This window comes from Oryza brachyantha, chromosome 1 (assembly GCF_000231095.2).
Source record: "Oryza brachyantha chromosome 1, ObraRS2, whole genome shotgun sequence".
In the NCBI taxonomy this organism is placed as follows: Eukaryota; Viridiplantae; Streptophyta; class Magnoliopsida; order Poales; family Poaceae; genus Oryza; species Oryza brachyantha.
In genome coordinates this window covers 22,119,342-22,138,877 of record NC_023163.2, presented here as the reverse complement: position 1 = coordinate 22,138,877, position 19,536 = coordinate 22,119,342, and the positions used below count along the sequence as shown (strand labels likewise).

Below are 19,536 nucleotides of genomic sequence, written 5' to 3'. Positions count from 1 at the left end.
TCAGTATTTATTAATTCCAAAATTGTAATCATCAAAAACATGAAAAACTAATCTATAAGCAAAACTCCAAATCAAGTACAACTAAAAATTTATCAATTACAAATTTACAAATTACTAAATCATTGAAAAAACTATATTGATAATTTATATTGACTATAACTTAATACTTATTAATTGAAATTTCTGAAATATATAAAACAATAGATTGAGACTCTTAGATGGATTTTAAATTTTTAACATAAGATTAACTTTCGATATTTTCAACAATAATAATAATAATGCACAGGTTCACGCTTAGTTTCTAACAACATGTAAAGATAACTAAAAGCTAGTAATATACTTAAGGAGGTGTAGACAGGTACACCCGTTTTTCTTTGAGTCGTAGAATTAGCCAGCTTTGAATGCAAGTCAATTTTACTCTGGCTTGGATTTTCAATACTACATTCAACAAATTAGGAGCACGTGATTCATCTACCTGGACTATTATGCCGTGCAGCAGTGCAAGCGCAGGGTCGTGCGACCTTTCTTTTGCACGCAAAGAACTAAAGAAGTAGCAGCGCACGTGTAATCTTTATCTTTTTTGCTTGTGTTTATGCTTATAAACCAAAATTTTAATTTTAAATTTAGAGTTAATTTTGAGGTTTTTATATCATAGATTATTTTTCAATCTTTTGTTTTAGATATATAAGAACATGTACGTAAAATGTTTATTCATAGAGACTCATCTTTTAGCCTTTACGTGGAAAAAACCAAACGTCATATTTACAAATAAAAAAATAATATATGAATAAAAAATTTGTATATGTGCTCTTAGCGGTTTACAATCGAAGGTTGAAAAATAAATTATAATAAAAAAACTCTAAATCAACTCCAAGTTTAAGTTTTTAAATTTAAATTTTAGCTTATAAGCATATGAAAAAGATGTTGGTGACAACTATATTTAGTTTCCAAATATGGCATTAACCCCACTATGGATGGATGATGCTCGTATCTCCTTTGCATAGTTGACTCATGCCATGATCTGTGAACAAGAGACCATGGCTGCAAATAAAGCACAAGTGATAACAACCATTATGTCTTGAAAAGATAGGAATTTCGTATTCCGCAGGATGAATTCTGTAGAACCAATGAGATAAACTTGTGAAATGTATAGCCTGAGATATCTTTGTGAAAGTGTCCTTAAGAAATACGCGCAAAGATGGTTGGCACCCTGCTCAGCTGGAGATGTGAAAGAAAAGATGTCAATGCAACTCAGAAATCTGCAAAATCTTTTTCATTTTTAGCACTGGATGACGACACTTTTTAGACGCTGGGCCAAGGATATTTTTCCCTTTCAGACAGGGACCCAAGGCTACTGATGTGACACGACCCTTAGGTTTTTCTCCAACACCACGTAATACACACACATTTGTTGACCCAACTTAGCTAATCAAATGGCTAGACATAAACCACGCCTAACACCTAATTAGACACAATCAAGGCCTATCTTAATCATTGCAGTCTTGGGAAGTTTCAGGATATATGTATATATATTATATTTTTTTTAGACCATGTCACAGCTCACAAGGGAAAAGATGGGAAGCATCTGCAAGATGAGCTGCTTTTGCAGATGACAAGCATCTGCAAGCAAATCCTGAATTCCTAGCACACTTGGAACCTGGGGCACAGAGAATACCAAACCCACTATGGCACGACATACTACTACATTCCGATTTGGACCGGTTTGTCATTGACCTCTTCGTTTGGCATCATGGAAAACAAAGACAAGTGCGTGGTCATCCTATTCTATTTTTTATTCCGAGATATTTTAAAATGCTAAGCTATGGCTCATCGAATTTACCGAAGCATATACTCTCGTAGAGTACTTCGGTAGATCGAGGTGATCGTGATGCCACAAAGAATGGTACAATTACCGACGGAGCCATGTTAGGTTACTGTAGCTGTAGAAACTTCTTTTCTTTGGATGGCGTTTGGTTCATACTGTAGTCGTACTTGACAATCAGGTTTTACCCAAAAAAAAATTGCCAGACCTTTGGCTATTGAAACAGATCCTTGCTGAAGTTTGCCTAATTTGTGTAAAATCTAACTTGTGCCTAAAGATTTTTCAGCCACACAAATTATGACATGCCATATATTAGCTCCTCAAGTTCGACAGACTGAAAATTGCAACAAATAGCCCCTAAATGCCATACCTCAACAAAAAGAAAACTTTCATGTTACTCCCTCTATTTTATAATATAAAATGTTTGACTTTTTTTTTCAATGTTTGACCATGTCTTATTTAAAAAATTATGAAAATATTATCTATTTTGCTTGTGACTTACTTTATTATCAAAAGAACTGTAAGCACGACTTATTGTTTTTTATATTTGTACTAAATTTTTTGAATAAAACAAATGATCAAACGTTACATCTAAAAAAGTCAAATATATTACATTATGAAACGGAGGTAGTAGATAGGAACAACAGAATAAACCCATTTAGCACCGGTCAATCGCTATTGAAAAGACGAAACCTGGTCAAAACGCCCAGTAAGTTTCCCAAAAGGTTGTTGTATAGATCTATAAGAACAGACAAGCAGTACATGATACCACCAACACAAACTTTGAAGATGCTACTCTAGACTTTACATTCACATCATGATTCAATTAAACAACATGGCATAGGTGCCAAAACAATCTTGCTCCAGCAAGAGCTTTTTCTAGGCCTTCTCTTTAGAAGGAGATGTTAGCAGATGCAATGTGGACGCATGAATTGTTGTGGTTGGGATGGGGTCCTTTCCTCGGGCTGAACCAGGTCTCCTGATGCTGTGGGTACGCTCCACATTACTCTTCAAAAACTTCTGCACAGATCTTGGTAACCGTGCAATTATCCGGGCTGAACTAACAAGAAGTATCACTCCTGTAATAATGAAGAACCTGCCAGGATAATTAATTGTTTACTTTATCTTGTAAGAAAATTAATTACTTCATTCGTCTCAAAATATAAGCATTTGTAGGATTTAAATTTTGTACCACAATATAAACATTTATGCACCGATTCTCATGATTTCAATCAATACAATGATTCTATAGACATTCTGATGCTCAGAAAGGGAATCTAATCAATTCAAAATTCAAAAATTGACCGCTGAAGCGACTAAAAGTGAATCTTTTAACATCTCCTTAGTCTATGTTAAACAACCTTAGAAATACTTATATTTTGGAATCAGGATACTATTTAAATTTATCAAGTAGATTTGTAGTGGAAAATGCCCTGCCCATAATTCATATGGTCCAAATGGAATAAGGGGGCAGAAACAGACAACATATTTGTTAAACAGTACTTGTCAATCAAGAGAACATGCCACCAGATCAACATTGACATCATTTCAGGTAAGCCTATCTCATAAAACCAGTAACCTTATCAATGTAACTAAGCTTTGCTACCCAAAAAGACAATGCTTGCTACAATAGCTGAGCATTGAAGCGTGAAGGGAACTGATCAACCAGCAACAAGAACACAAAGAAATATTACCATCCAAGTAAGAGAAAAAAGCGGCCTGTGGGAGCTGTGGGCAGATGTTCATCAAGCGCAATCATACCAGCTACAACACCAGACACAATAGATGCAACTGATGTACAAGTGGACACAACAATTGCCCTTCCATGCTTCAGACCTCGAGTCTGCATAAATGAAGTGTTCCATTAGTGAAAACGGTAGGAGACAATTCCACATGGAAGATGTTAACAGCCCATATCTCATCGAACGGTATGTAAAATAGGAATAAATGTCTGCAGATTGGTGAAAACTAAAATTTTGCATATCATCGATACCGAACTGCCAAGTGACCAACAACACACTAAATCAGAACCTTTTCTTTTCAATTATCTAGTGACTTTTGTTCCATAACCTTAAATTTAGTAGTGGTAGCTAATATTACATGGTAGTATCACATCTTATGTGGTAGTGTTCTAGCCATAGTCTCATGATGCATTTATAGACCCACTTCTATCTCCTGCCTGAAACCCCACTTTGCAGCCCCACCTCACCCCTGGTCCTGTTTCTGAGACACACAAGCTCATGCTTCTTTGTCTCCCCATGTGGCGCACCATAATTTTCGAAGTGTTGGCATAACAGGTATATGAGTCCAATTAATATCTGGATATTTTCTACAGACATTTTACATGACCCACTGTAACTGTATACACTATAAAGGCTACAGTGACAAAAAGGACGGACCACATCTTTAGGAAGCAAGACATACCTGATAAACAAATCCCACAGCACTGCAGCCCACACTACAAGAAATGGCAGCTGGTACAACAATCTTTGGAAAACCCATTTCAGACATCACAAATCCTGTCTTAGATATCACTGAGGAAATCCTATACATGAAAGGTTGTAAGTCATCTCTGAACATTTGGTCTTTCAATAATATTAAATTAAAACAAAAGGATGTTCTCGATCATAAACATAAAATTTGTCCATTTCACATAATTGAATGATTCTAAGAAATATAGTATCTCCTCAACGATAAACATAAAATTGAGTAGCAAAGAGTGATGAACGAGAAGACTTAATTTTGGTCACATAATCTCTCCTTAATAATTGAAGACCATAAAACACAAGAAATAATGAAAATAGATAATAAGAAAATACCCAAACAGAATGCCAGATTCCAAACCATATATGATCTCCTCGATCACTTCAGGTCCAGTCTGCACTGATTCATGATCAATATTTGCAATGCATAAACATGAATAATGAATTCCAAAATCTTGGACACTCACCAACTCTTGTTCACGCCTTTGCCTTTTGTAGATGTGAAGCCAAGTGTTGAGCAGAACCTTAAATGGCAAAAAAGAAGTACACTTTTGTCATCAACCACGATAGAAGCCAAGTGCATGAAAATTACTGATAATAGCGGCCACCCTAGTACCCGCATGACTCTTGTGCTGTTTTGACACATAATATATAGTTGTGCCGTTAATCGGACAATCAAATTGCTTTTAAACCTTCGATGCTTCAGCAAGAATTTTACTTGGGAGTTAATGGAAAGTGTTCTCAAAACAATTTGGTCCTTTGATTTACATTTTTTTATATGAAATAATCCCTGTGATTTACATCTGAAATGCAAGCATAACGTTTTTATTGCATGCTTAAAATTCTTGCTGCTAGGTAGAGTAATACAGCAGAATAGATAGAAACTCATGCAGCACAGAGTATGGTACATTGGTACCTACAAACAAGATGACAGTGGAGAGCACCAGCCAAGGTATATTGAACAGTGGAATTTTGTCCACTTTCTGCTCCTCGCCTCCAATACCAACTCCTGAAGTAAGATAGGGCACAGAAAATTTAACGGAACGCATTTATGTGTTCACCATGAAGCCTCTGAAGATACATTTATTCGTTTCACCGTTGGATGCAAATGTTAAAGGTTGAGAATGCATATCACCTATCGTGCCTAGACCGGCCAATGTGATGGCAACCCAGTCGAGCCCATTCATGGACTCCTTGAGGTAAAAATGGGAAAAAACACAGAGTATGGCGAGGCCGCAGCCTGCAATCGGCTGCACGACGGAGACCTGCGAAGCAAGCACGCGGCAGCGTAATCAGCACAGAAAACCCGGAAGCGGGTGAAAGGAAAGCGACTGGAGGGGGCAGGGTCACGGGAGCGCACCGGCGCCTGCGAGAGCGCGGTGAGCATGAGCGCGGCGCCGCACATGTCCATGAGGAAGCCGCTGATCCAGAGCCTGTTGAACGCGTACGCCCTAATCACCTGCGCGAACACCGGGGAGGGCGGATCGAACAGCAGCGTCGCGATGTGGGGAAGGGAGGGAGGGAGGGAGAAGATGATAAATAGGAGGAGAGCAAGGGGGCGGCGGACCTTGAGCTTGAAGGAGAGGGGAGGTAGGATGTGGGTGCCCTTCTTCTGGAGGACCTTGCCGACGTTGTTGCCGGCGGCGCCGGCCAGCGTGAGCGCCACCGACTCCCACATCTCGCCTCCGCTTCCGCCGTCCCCGATCCGATCCTCTGCAGCACCCCCGCTGCGCGGCGTGTGGATTGGCCGATCCCCTTTTCTCTCTCTCTCTCTTTTTCTACGGAGTACGAGTTCTTTCGGGAGGAGACCGCGAAGGGGGGAGGAGGAGGAGGAGAGGAGGTGGTGGCGTGCAGTGTGCTGGTGGCCGGGTCGCGGAGCGTGGAAGCAGCCTGCTGCTTGCGCTTTTTTCGGCCGCGCGCCCGTGATATTTCGCGATCTCCTCCGATGTCCTGCAGCCGCCGCCGCGCCGGGTGTTGGTTCGAAGGTCTTGGGTGCCTCCTTGGTGTTGGTGGCGTGTGAGTGGGTCGCGTGTGCGCGAGGGAAGCTCCGCCTGTTGCGCTAGGCTGTGTTGCCTTGTCTCGGGTTTGGCTGGCTGGCTGGCTTGGGCAGTTGGGCGGGCGTGCGTGGATTTCGGCCTAATTTTTTTTTCGGCTCAGATGTTCGCAGCGTCGTGCCGCGCATCAACCTCCTTTGGTTTCGCACCGATAGAAACCCCAAGTCTATCGTTTGTCAATGCAGATGTAGCAGCGATAAAAGAGCCGAGCTTCGAATGGGACAGGAAAACCAATGTTATCGAAAATCCAACGAGGAACCCATTTCGTATCATCACAGGAACCTCATCAACCCATTTCGGATATCAGGTATGAAAACTGGAAAAATACAAACATACAGGATAACAAACAAACTACCTCATTATGTTTGGTTGGTCCACCTGAAAGTTTGTACAAATTCAAAATTAGAGGCCCTTGCAAGACAAAGGAGTGAAAATCAGCCCAACTTACTGTTAGAATTCCTCTTAAATTCCCTATTTAATAGGATTTATGTCGGGATTCTAGAGATTCACCTGTTCCAACAAGGAATACAATTTCATTGCTTCATGGTTCATCTTATCTAAAGAGGGCCAACACCATTTCTTAACTACCTAAAAGAACTTGTCCGTAGCTGTTGCAATGGTTGTTTTATACCCGAAATCGGCCCATAAAACAGTTAATAGCCTGTCATACCCGATATCTCGTTGCAAAGCACGGAGACCTTACTTGTGCTTCAGAACAAACCACCAGACTTCATGAAAACCTCAGTAGATGAGCTTTTGCATTCACAAATCTCTACATAAATATATCATATTTGCACATAGCTGTTGCATGAAGGGCATTCTCAAATCAAAACTTGAAACTATGGGCCTGTTTAGGGGAGCTTTAGATTCTGAGAAGCAGCTGCTTGGCAGCCAGCTTCTGAGAATCTAGAAAAGCTCCTAAACCTAGCTTTTTTAGATTTTGGATTCTTAGTTCATTTTCCAGAATCTGTAACTATAGATTCTCAGAATCTATGAACTGTTTGGGACAGCTTCTGACAGAAGCTGCAGCTGGGAGAAGCTCCCCCAAACAGGCCCTATAGCACTGATATTTGCGCAATAACCATGTTGAATTGTTGCTTGTCAGTGCAAAGCATTGAATGAATGCCCTTTCATAAAATGTTAACGCTTTGTAATGCAAGTGCATTTTACTATTTTCCATTATCATGCAAGGGTAGCAGGGATGATGAGGTCTGGAGAAAATTTAATGAAGTTCTGTAGGTACATAATGTAAACATTAGCTTAACATCGGGATGTCACATATTGCAGTGACTTGAAGAAATTTCAGGACGGGTAGAATGACGAAACTACTGCAAAAATTGGGTGGCGCTACAACAATGCATGAATAATTGTTTTAGAAACCGGGAATACCTAGGGTTAACTGGTAACCACCCACATGACATAATTCACCTATTTCTGGGAAAAAAGACATATCAGAGCAGTATAGTATAAAAGCATCACAGGCTCACAGCTCTCCTTATATGATGGCAACTGGCAACATTTGGCTCCAATGTATATAACAAACATATCAGCTTGCAATAAGAAAAAGGGTCAATATTTGGAGCATGATTGATTGAACAAGGGTAAATTTATCAGAATTGAGACATCCACATAATAAGCACAGACAGGATGGTGCTTGAATGAATTGGCATAGCACAAGTTCTATCAAAATTTCTTGGTAAACCAGCGCCATCATACATGTTTTGAACCATACAAACTCAAGGTTACTAATAAAAAATAAGTCTTAAAACGAAGGGAAGAACACCGAATTTCTAATTCCAGTCTCCTCATTTGTGAATGTTTGGATTTCCACGAAACAAGCATGGCAATCGTATGAAGGAGATCTACTACCATAATAAGCAAAACGAGCAACCAACAGCATGACGGGAATCAAATCATTACCTATAGCAACCAGAAAAGACACATGCTAAACCAGCCACACAAGGAGTACCTGCTAAGAAAGAAATGTATAGCCCGAACAGTGTCTCAAGTGGGAGTGGCCTATAGCAGCACAAGGCCAAGCTCTGATGGTTTGATTCCATTGCGGATGCGATAGTTATAAAGGTAATAATGGAGTTGCCCATCTCCAGGACCAAACTTGAGCTCCTTGAGGAATGATTCGTTCTCCATGACATCAAGTGCGTTGAACACATCATAGTTCTTCTGCTTGGCCACGATCAGTGCATCGTTCATCAGCTGCTGCAGCGGAGTCTTGGTGGCAACATTGTAGTAAGAGTATGCGGCCTTCAGCGTTGCGTAGTTGGCATTGTTCAACACTGATGAGGGCAGCGTGTAGAAGCTGCAGAAATCTGTGACCTCATGAGTTTCAGGGCTCTCCACGAGGTAGCTGTCCACCACGTCCTCCCGGGGAAGCAGCCAGTGTTCCACATCCATCTCATCAAAGTCCGGCGCTACCACGAACTTCGCAAGGTATGCCCTCAGCAGCCGTGTGACTGCCGCAACATCTCTTAGCTCCATCTGGCGGAACCCAGGAGTAAGCGGAGCATCAGGCAGCTTGTAGAGCCGAACCGTGCGACTCATGGTCATGCGAGGTCCAAGACGGGAGAACCCAACATCGATAAGCTTCTTGGGATTGAGGGATCGATGCCAGTACCGGCAAGTGGTGATTGGGGTCGGGAGGACGACCCCTGCAGTGTATGCAGCCTGCCAGATGTTCTCCTGGTGGACGCGGCGGGTCACTTCCCGGATGAGCACGGGGGCGAGGCGCTTGGATCGGAGCTTCTTGTGGACGCAGAGGAAGTTGATCTCTGCCATGCGGACGACGTCGTCGCGTGCGCGGATGCGCGCGGGGACACCAGAGATAAAAGCGACGAGCTTCTTGGACTCCTTGGCGCGGACGCCGATGTGCCAGGCGCGGAAGAAGGACGGGGGGCGGAGCGCCCACCGGAGGAAGGCCGGGGAGTAGTTGAAGCGGAACATGTTCTCGTCGTCCTCGACGTAGTTGTGGGCGAGGAGGGCGTACAGATCGGTGAGGAGGGCATCGTCGTCCAAGTCGCAGGTGTACCACTCGAAGGCCGCGGGGAGAGGGTAGGGGTCGGCGCGGACCTCGGAGAGCGGAGTGGGCGGCTCGATGGCGCCGTCGGCGAGGGAATGATCGGCGGCGTCGCGGAACTGGCCCACCGGCTGCGTCTCCCAGAACTTGTGGCGGCGGGCGGTGGGGTTGGAGGCCAGGGTCATGTGCTCCTGCACGCGCCGCGCCAGCGCCTCGATCGAGGTATCCTCCTGCGCGGGCTCGCTGGTGGTGCCGCTGGCGCTGGCGCCGCCGGCGGCATCGTTGTTGTTGGGGGCAGCCATGGCGATCTGCGCGGCGGCTCAGCCGGATCGGCGGTAGGGTTTGAGGGATTTGGGGGAGAGGAGAAGGCGACGAGGTGCGAGGGGGCGGATCTCTGGTCTTGTGGGGTCTTCGTAAGTGTAGCCAAGATACTCTGATTTGTTTTGCTCCATCTTTGTTTCACCAGCCTAGACTGTACCACTAACGCTACCATTCTTAAGACATCCTAAACATTTTCAAAAACAATTCTACAAACTATAGATTCAAAGTTATCTGTCCATCGAGGAGGTGGGATATATTTATAAATAAAAAATAATTTCTAAATAAAACTTTGATATAAGTCTTCTTGGCAATATAAAAGCTAAAGTTAAAAAATAATCTATGATAAAAAATCACAAAATTAACTTTAAATTTTGACTTATATGCATAGACAAAAACGAAAAAGACGAGGCTGCAAGTATTTGTTACTTTAATTATCTAAATAGACTCTGGCAAAACAATAAAAAACTATCTGCTAATAGTGATTATATTAGCTTTGCAAAATTAATTATAAGTTAGTACACATTGCAAGTGTAAATTTTAGCAATACCAAGTTCATAAACAAAATTTAAAAACATTTCAATGGTAAGTTTAGACACTAATTTTAGAATCACCGGAAATAAGGTTCACACATTGCATCATAATTTTAATTGACTAAATTATTTATGTTATCTAATATTATAATAAAATTTAAATAGTATATAAACCTAATTCAATGAAAGTTACTCTATATAAACATGAGTTGCATCACATACAACTTAATGTCATATTATATTAAAAGAATTATTAATGTTTGTATATAGCAAATGAACAAGATAATTTTATAACTCTCAAATAACACGTAATTTAACATCTAATTTTTTTATGAGTTTAAAAATAAATATTATTGTGTATGTGTCTCCTTATCTTACGTAAAAAGAAATTTCAATCACATATTAATTGGTCATACGATGCATAGAAAACATTTTTCACGTGAGCTCTTTTCAGTTAAATTATATCGTTTTGACAAAGTGCAATTACATGTGATGTTTGCACTGGTTGTTTTTCTCGTTCATTATTATTTGAAAAGATGCATATTTCTTGTTCAATTATTATAAAATTATCCAGTAATGATATATCATTTGACAGATCAAGGCATTCAGTTAATTCACATAAAATATGTCGTCAACACAATATACCTAAAGCTCTAAATACCCATTATTATTTACCATTCGATTTATGTGATGTTGTTGTTAGTGATTTGCCCATCTGGATGTCTTGCAGTAGTGATCTAAAGTCTTGATCCATCTGTAGCCACGGCGTGGCAATGAACACAAAATTCATTATCTTGTCGTCTTTATCGGTGTTCTAACGTTGTTTGCCAATCGTGCTAATGTGGTTGTGGAACTTTGATTCTATATCTATATAAACTTTATAATTGAAAAGTTTATATACTTATATTTATATAAATCTACGATATATAGAATTGTATATCTTGTTTTTAATTGAAAAGATAATTCCTAGCCTATAAAAGTTCTCTAAATGGTAAGACAATTCTAGTATGAAGAAATTCTCTAATTGAAAAGTCTACATTTTTATTTTTATAGAAACTCTCTTAATAGAAGACGATATAGACCGTTGAATTAACATGGATGATTCTGGAATCTGGATAGTAGGATTTATTCAACGAGTAAAATTAGTTGGTAGTACTGTTTCGATCGAACATCTTTTGGTTAACTCCTAGATTAGTGTTAAAGATGTACTCATACATCTCTAATTGGATTTTTTACTCTGAAATTTACTCATTATATGTCAGATACTTGCAGTTAGATTTTTTTTTCTGCTTATGCGTAAAAACCAAAACTTGAATTTTCAACCTTAAAATTGGAGTTGATTTTGAGGTTTCTAACAAAAGTTTATACAACCTTATCTTTTCAATCGTTAGCAATATGTATATAAAGTTTTTATTAATTAATTATTTTTGTTTACGAAAATGTTATTTGGCTTAAACAATCACCCTCAAGTCCAAAGGAGAAATGACATTGTACATTTACCACCTTTAGTCATATTTGGATGCAGGGGTGAGCCATTATGCTTAACATTTAATAGATGAATGTTCGATGATAACTATTCAAGAGTACAAACAAATAAACTAAGAGGAAATTTAAGAAATATCCTTGATTGGCATCCAATTCCATAAAATATCATCAACCAGTGAGTTCTATACAATGCTACCGTAGAAATAACTTTGTTCAAAAAATGTCATTGCCCCTAAGATTCCACTAGCGCTTCCAAGTGCTATAAGATAGACAACTCGTCAGTATTTCTTATATTTGGACGTTTTTTATTGTCATTTCTTTTTTTTCATAAATTAACTACCATGAAATTAACAAATGGATTTAAAACAGTATATATATATATATATATATATATAGAGAGAGAGAGAGAGAGAGAGAGAGAGAGAGAGAACCAACATAACAAAGTCCACATCAGAGGGCGCAATTATGGAAGAATCCACTTTTGGAGCTTTCCTTTGGCAAAGAACACAAACGTACACAGAGAAAGCAGCATCAATGACCACATATTACATTGCACGTTAGGAATCAAGGGGACGCAATTATCACATTCGTCAGGAACAAAGCCAAGTCCAGGTGAAAAGCACAAGAGAAACGACTTGCGATATATACAAAGGAAAACGCTTTGCTTTATGTCCTCTCCTCTTTAAATGCATGTCACATCCATTTGCCCCCACTTAACATTACTTACTTTGCTATTTTATCAAGCCAGAAACTTTCACACTTGCAATCGCACGATGTCAAAGGCAAAGATGGGATGCACATTTATAGTTGAAGTTAGAGGTCCTAGCCGGCTCGACCCAAGTACATAACATGTTTAAAAGTTGTACACCACAGGAACAACATGCCCAGGATGATTGGACAAACAAACCTATGCAATTACAGTTTAACCGGTTCCGCTACTGCTGACAGATTAGAATTCAAATTTGCTTTGCGCCACTTGCATTATTGTGAGTACCTCTCCTCTTGAACCTGAAAGCATCAGCCAAACTCAAAAGGGGATATCATGATGGCAGGCTGAAATGTGAACTGCTGGAGTTTTTCTTTTTTTTGGGGGGGAGGGGGGGGGGGAGGATTTTTATACATACATCGTTCATAGATCTCCGTTGCAAGTGTAACGAGAGACTCGGTCTCCTCAGCAAGCTTGAGGACCCTTTCAGCCTCCATCATGTGTTCATTTGCAAGGTGTGCTTTAGCCTCCGTGTCGGCTACTTTCATAGCTGCAACTGCAGCTGCATCTAGGGCAGTACTCTTAACAGCCAATGATCCTTTCTGCGATGCCTTCAGTGGCTTGGCTGAATCCTTCTTTGGACTTGGAGATTTCGTTGCAAGCAAAGATTTGGCTCCATAAGATTCCGTGATCTTATAGGCCCTGTCAATCTGTTTTACGTCAACATACAATGTAGTTTAGTAACTGCAGCTTGCATCTGGAGATCTTTGCTATTTATCTTATGAACATACAAAGAAAACTCCAAAGATTATACACAGGACTACAGGATATATTGCATGCGTGCTCTGTATACTAAATAAAAAAGTGTAATGTAGATTCAAACTCTGATGTATGCATTCTGGACTATAATTCCTTTCGAAGTGAAAATCGATATATCAAGAAAACAATTTAGAACTTGAGTTCTATGCACAATTCCACAAGTAATAACTGTAAATAGAGTTCTTGGGTACCAATTCCGACAAAAGAGAAGAAGCCTAAAGGATCTGAATCACGGGCTTGATGCAGATTTATAATTGCCAAATCTTTAAATTACAGTTCCCTCAAATCAAAACAAATGCTGAAATGATAGCTCAGTGAGGCTTCCCTATCCTCTACCAATGTTATCCATAGTAGTCATGCAGGCCCTAAATGTGTAATGACCCAGCTAATGATTACACACGGAGGCTAGCAGAAATTGTGGGGAAAAAATTAAAGCCTTAGAATGACTGGGTTCCATCCTTGCCCATGTGGAGATGGTAGAAACTACATTCTTACCCATCCAAACAAAACCTAAAGAGGAATATGTAAACCATGCTTGGCAAGAAAAAAAGGCGTGATTTACAAGAAGGAATATTAGTAAAACTCACTTTTTCAATCTTTTTTGCTGCGATAAGCCTCCTTAATTTGGCAGTAAGCAATCTTCTAAAATTTGCTTGCACCTCGTGCCTTTGCTGTATATATTGTACAAGATAGCATAGCAATGTATAATCATTCAGCAATACAACCGTTTCTACCAATCTCTTCTAAGGATAAAATAAGATGAAACACTGAATAGAAAAACGTAATCTCAGCACGATTGTCTGATTGGGGATCCATCATACTGAAGCACTGGAAACACTCCTGGGTCCCCCACTACATGGTAGATTGGCAGGAAATTGTTATAAAATCCTAAGTTCAAAGCTCCTGTAGTAGCAAACGCACTTTTAGAAGCTTCCTAAAGTATAGGAAGCTCAAAGAAACAAAATGACATGCATATACCAATAATTCAGGGGCATTATACCATACTGTCGATCAAGCAATGATAACACTACTGTGATCTATTCACAACACATGTGAGAGAAAAAGATGATACTTCTCTGCTTTGCTAAGTGTCTGTTATAATCAACACTATTTTCAGAAGAGAAAGCATCACGCAATGGCATATTATTAATATTCTAATCGCATTAGTTGTATGCATATCTGAATCCTAAGTTGTAAGAAATCAAGAACGAACAAAACTTGAATGAATTCAAAAGAGATAAAAATAACTACTGCAAACAGTGGTATCAAGTAAGAAAATTTGTACAGATGCACAACCTCTATGTAGTGGCAAATTGCTTCAATATCTGAACCATTTGGATCCCCAATTTCATGAAGAGCTTCCATTACCATAGAACTGTACCTAGCAGGAAATTTGGTACATGATCAAATTCTGAAATCAAATGTCTGTCGAGGAAAAAATAAAATAGTCATAATATTGATTGCAAATAATATAAAAGGTTCGAATGTTTTGTCCATTCATCCAAAGATGGTTTCAATCTTGATGAGTTTATTATTAATTATTCTGTCCTTTCTTCCATTTTTATTTCATTGCTCGTAAAAAATAACTATTATTTCAACTAATGTACTGTTTCATCGAATGGAAATCATACCAGCACCATAATTTTAGCTCAGATAAACAGAATAAATGCTCTAGATGTATTGAGCATATCATGCACTAATACTACAATGGACATACTGAATAAATAGAAATTATTTATGTTCATGAACTGGCCAGGACATGTTTTTGACCAAAATTTGAAGGCATAGTATCACTTATTGTTCCTATCAGCTTAATTGATTTGCCTTCACAATGAAGAAAACAAAAGACTAACTTTGGAATCTTTCCATCCTGAGAGTTTTTCTCAGGATCTGCAGATGGCAAAGCCTCCGCAACTTTATTTGAGGGTAGGAGAAGTGGAGTCTGTGAGCTTGGAGATGTGGAAGATGAAGGCCCTTTTGTCCTCGGAACCTTTAATTTATCCCTTGAACCAAGTCCACTTGCACTAAAACTCAAATTTCTCCATTTGTCCTGAAAGAACCAAATAAAATTAAAACAGGAAGAGCGACAATAAGAAAGGCACTTAAACAGGGTTGCAGAATGCACAGTACAATTGAAATGACGATATTTCCTCACATTCATCAAATTTCAGTTCTGAACAACACAGCATCTACGTTTTAACAAATATTGTTGCCTTGTACTGAATGCATGAAAGATTATTATAATGCAGAAAAAAAAAGTCTAACAAAAACCTATATCAGCTTAGAATATATGTGGTTTCATTTTTCAGCTTTCACAATCCTCTCTATACACTAATGGGATCATGAGAAAAGGCATGCTGGCGTACCATTGTTCCGATTCTAGATTATAGCACTTACAAAAGGACAAAATAGGAGAGAACAGACAATTGTTAGAAGGGTAACATTATGTGTTGCACAAGAATTTGCAGCATTTATCTAGTAAGTAAGAGTAGTTCTAGGAAATAAGAACATGGGTACTAGCACTAAGTAGTAAAAAAAATCAGTTTATTTATTGGGTCTGGACCTGGAGGATGTAGAAACAAAAAGATTCGGGAATCAAATTAGAAATAACCATTGGGCAGAGTTTCTTAGATTATTGAGTCTTCACTATCACAAATGACTGAAGAAAATTATCTCAATCTGAATAATGTCTACATCGAGGACTGGTAGGGCCATTCGGTGCGGTGTTCAAATTTATTGAGAACTGCCAATCCCCTCCTCCACCCCCCAAAACACACGAGATTTGATTTTTTGGCACTCCTAAGATTGAGGTTCGATTATTTGACATATTGGTCTACTGTCATTGACTCAGATAGTCCCACATGTCATACTCACGAGTGTAACCTAAACAATTGGCCAACAAAGAAAGTGTCAAACCATCAAATTTATCCAAAACACACTCATACAGTGATTATAAGGATGGGTACAACTTAGAATGATTATTCTGCAAAGCCATATTACCCTTTAATACAAAATGCAGGATTTTAGAAAAAATATGTTCAAACACAGAGGCATTTTTATATTTGAAGGTAAAATATTTTTTATTTCTGTTCCAGCTTTACCATGTAGTTTCTCACGTCATTTCTTTTGGTAATAAATAGGCTTCAGCAATCTGGACAGATTCCAGTTTTCAAAGCCCATGTAATCCCAGTCAGAATCCCAAGGTTTGAAGACAAATGGAGCACCACAAATCTAAGCCAAACACTTATATTTTGGTCAACTTTGGATCCATAATAGAACTACACTGTCAAATAAGATGGTTGTTTACCCACATTGTTGGCATAAAATGAAGCAAAGGCCAAATCTGGACAAGAGTGCTGAACTATAGTATGCTGAGTGTTGGTTCCCATCTGTTGAGCGGCACAGCTAGGATTTAGACATGGCAGGAGCCTAAGAGTCTCGGAGGGGGGCTAATACACTATTACTCAGGCTCATTTTCTAATGAACTAAATGAAGTATGCTGAGTGTTGGTTCCCATCTGTTGAGCGGCACAGCTAGGATTTAGACATGGCAGGAGCCTAAGAGTCTCGGAGGGGGGCTAATACACTATTACTCAGGCTCATTTTCTAATGAACTACATGGTTATATGTAAAAAAAATATTGGAAGGGGCCAAGCCAATGGCCATCCCTCCCTGTCTCCCCCGCTTTCTGCATCAACCCAAACAGGTTTCATAACCTAAATCCATGGCCTGAATGAAAACTGTGCATTTTGTTCTAATGATTAACTGTTTTTCTAAAATGTTTGTGAAACAATTTTGTGGTTAAATACTATCCCATCTGTTCCACATTGTAAGACTTTCAAGCTCAACTCAGATTCATATGGATGCTAATGAATCTAGACACATATACAAAACATATGCATCCATCAATGGATGAATCTAGGCAAGGTCAAAGTCTTACAGTATGGAAAGGAGGGAGTACGATTTACAGTAAGTAAATATCAGATTCCACGTAGCAAGTAATATTTCTTGTAATACGAAATGCAATTTCTTGAGGACGACGTATTCACTCCTCAGCCCTCAGTGCTCTCCAAACTTATGACAAAGCATTTGATTGAAGGTTATGAACAATTCAGTTCGTGAACTGACTCTTCATCCAAATTCTCAATGTATCAATGCTAAATCCTTATCGAGCAGCAATAATTGCTTTATTCTCAAGCAAGAGGTTCCCCAGAATTTGTTTTTAACTAGAAAATGGCTCATGTTTATCCGACTAGTTTCAATCCACTACAACCCTACGCACACACATAACAGCATCATGTTTATTCCCTACAGAACTTGCAGCAGCAAGGCAAAACCACATCAGAAATGAAGTCCGTTCCAGCAATTTTAACACCTTTTTTTAGATATTCTTTTATAGCACTATCCACTTATCCCATGAACAAAAACATGACCAAATTCAAGTATTCTAACATCAATTATTTGCAAATGAAAATGGCATTTTACTGCATGTTCCAGATTACAAAGCAACCGTCCTCTCCGCTACCCACTCCCAACGTGCACAGCAACACCATTCTGCCTTCTCAAAGACGCAGCGGCAGCACGGCAAAATCCCTCCACACACCCAAAAAAAAAAGGCAATCAATCAAAATTCCACCTAGTCTACTCACGCTTTCATTTTTAGTTGGCCCAAAATCCCACCTGCTGAAGCCCAAATCTACCAAAATATCCCCCTTTTTCACATCACACCATCCCTTAGTAATCAAATTCCACCTAGTACGCTCACGCTTGCGTTGTTAGAAACCCAAAAACCCAAAGCCTCACTTCCCGGAACCCCCCCCCCCCCCCCTCCCAATCTACAAAAAACGTCCCCAGTTGTAAGGATCCTACAAACACCGCACGGCTAACAAAGCATCGTTCACAAAATCACACGGAGGCGGCACAGCACATCACGAAACAGCGCCACGGTAAACGAGCTAACGAAACGAACATTCCACGAGAATAAATCTACCGATGCAAGGAGCAAACCAGCGGTGCACGGCAGGAGCCGGCGGACCGGCGGCGGGTGCGGGGGGCGGAAGTAGTACCTTAAGGTCGATGTTCGAGCGGGAGGAGAGGACGGGGCTGAACTCGGGATCCTTCTGGATGGTGCGCCACTTGCCGGGGCCATGCTTGAGCACGCCGCGCCGCAGCGCCTCCTCCTCCTCCGAAGTCCACTTCTGCTTCGGGGCGCCCATCTCTGTGATGACGCGCCTCCCCACGAAGGGTCACCTCCCTCCCGGCTCCTGGCTCCCGCACTCTCCGGCGTCTGAACTATCCGACCAGAAACCCTAGTACAGTAGTACTATACTCTCTCTGGGTTTCTCTGTGCTCTGTGAAATGCTCTGTTTTTCTTTTCTACATCCATGCGTTAGTTCATAGTTTTACAGTAGTGCAGTATAACATTAAAATTTCAATGTATCTGTGCTATTTATAGATGTAAATATTTATATTTTTACCGGTTCCATTGCGTGACTATTTTTTATTTTTTAAATATTTTAATAAATAACTTTATTAAAATATTTTTAAGGTACGTTTTGAGTACGCTGGTGTTGATGGCGTGTCAATATAACATGGCCACGTAAGTGATTAGTATGACATGTTCGTCTGGCTAAAATGTTTATATTATATAGAAATGTTTTTCTCCGATGTTTAATAATAAATTTATCTACTAAAAATGTTTTGAACTAGAAAATTTCCTCACTTAGACTTATTATACGCGTTATGCGTAAACCTATAGGCAAGAATTACGTATATATTATAAAGCCTTAAGAGCTAAGATTAGATATTATTCTCTCGCGTAAATAATAAAGACACAGAGGATGATACATACGCCAATTTATCATTAGCTAGAGCATGGTGTAAACACGTACTCTCTCTGTAAAATGTTTGACTTTTTTACATACAATGTTTAATCATTTGTCTTATTTAAAAAATTATGTAAATACTCCCTATGTTTGACTTTTTTTTGTTAGCAATGTTTCACCATTTGTCTTATTTAAAAAATTATAAAAATATCGTTTATTTTGCTTCTGACTTACTTTATTATCAAAAGAACTTTAAACACAACTTGTCATTTTTTATATTTGTACTAACAAAAAAAATCAAACATCTTATTTGTAGTATCATTTTTTTGCCTGTGACTTATTTTATTATCAAAAGAACTTTAAGCACAACTTATCATTTTTTATATTTATATTAAAATTTTTGAATAAGACGAATGGTCAAACGTTGCAACTAAAAAACTCAAACATCTTACGTTATGAAA

The 19,536-nt window shown here is 39.4% G+C and overlaps 2 protein-coding genes across 4 annotated transcripts; both read right to left on the bottom strand.

The window, feature by feature from the left end:
* Positions 1 to 2,540: 2,540 nt before the first annotated feature.
* Positions 2,541 to 6,349, bottom strand: LOC102704844 (probable magnesium transporter NIPA9). Of its 3 annotated transcripts, none has more exons than XR_001549445.2 (9): positions 5,873 to 6,349; positions 5,666 to 5,764; positions 5,441 to 5,570; positions 5,222 to 5,314; positions 4,773 to 4,829; positions 4,642 to 4,700; positions 4,247 to 4,367; positions 3,517 to 3,665; positions 2,541 to 2,918 (listed from the first exon to the last, which is right to left on the bottom strand). XR_001549445.2 is itself a non-coding variant. In XM_040529279.1 (9 exons), exons 1-9 carry the CDS (start codon positions 5,981 to 5,983, stop codon positions 2,702 to 2,704), a joined length of 1,032 nt encoding a protein of 343 aa, XP_040385213.1. In that variant the 5' UTR covers positions 5,984 to 6,336; the 3' UTR covers positions 2,541 to 2,701. The 3 variants fall into 3 exon arrangements, 2 of the variants coding, with proteins under 2 accessions (XP_040385213.1, XP_040385211.1); XM_040529279.1 differs by having other exon boundaries at positions 5,226 to 5,314; positions 5,873 to 6,336; XM_040529277.1 differs by having other exon boundaries at positions 4,642 to 4,829; positions 5,226 to 5,314; positions 5,873 to 6,338.
* A 1,673-nt stretch (positions 6,350 to 8,022) lies between these two features.
* Positions 8,023 to 18,593, bottom strand: LOC102704288 (glycylpeptide N-tetradecanoyltransferase 1). Its single transcript, XM_015843658.2, has 7 exons — positions 18,317 to 18,593; positions 15,105 to 15,301; positions 14,548 to 14,632; positions 13,839 to 13,922; positions 12,851 to 13,142; positions 12,688 to 12,734; positions 8,023 to 9,710 (listed from the first exon to the last, which is right to left on the bottom strand). The coding sequence occupies exons 1-7, from the start codon at positions 18,464 to 18,466 to the stop codon at positions 8,379 to 8,381; spliced, it is 2,187 nt and encodes a 728-aa protein (XP_015699144.2). The 5' UTR covers positions 18,467 to 18,593; the 3' UTR covers positions 8,023 to 8,378.
* Between the last annotated feature and the right edge of the window lie 943 nt (positions 18,594 to 19,536).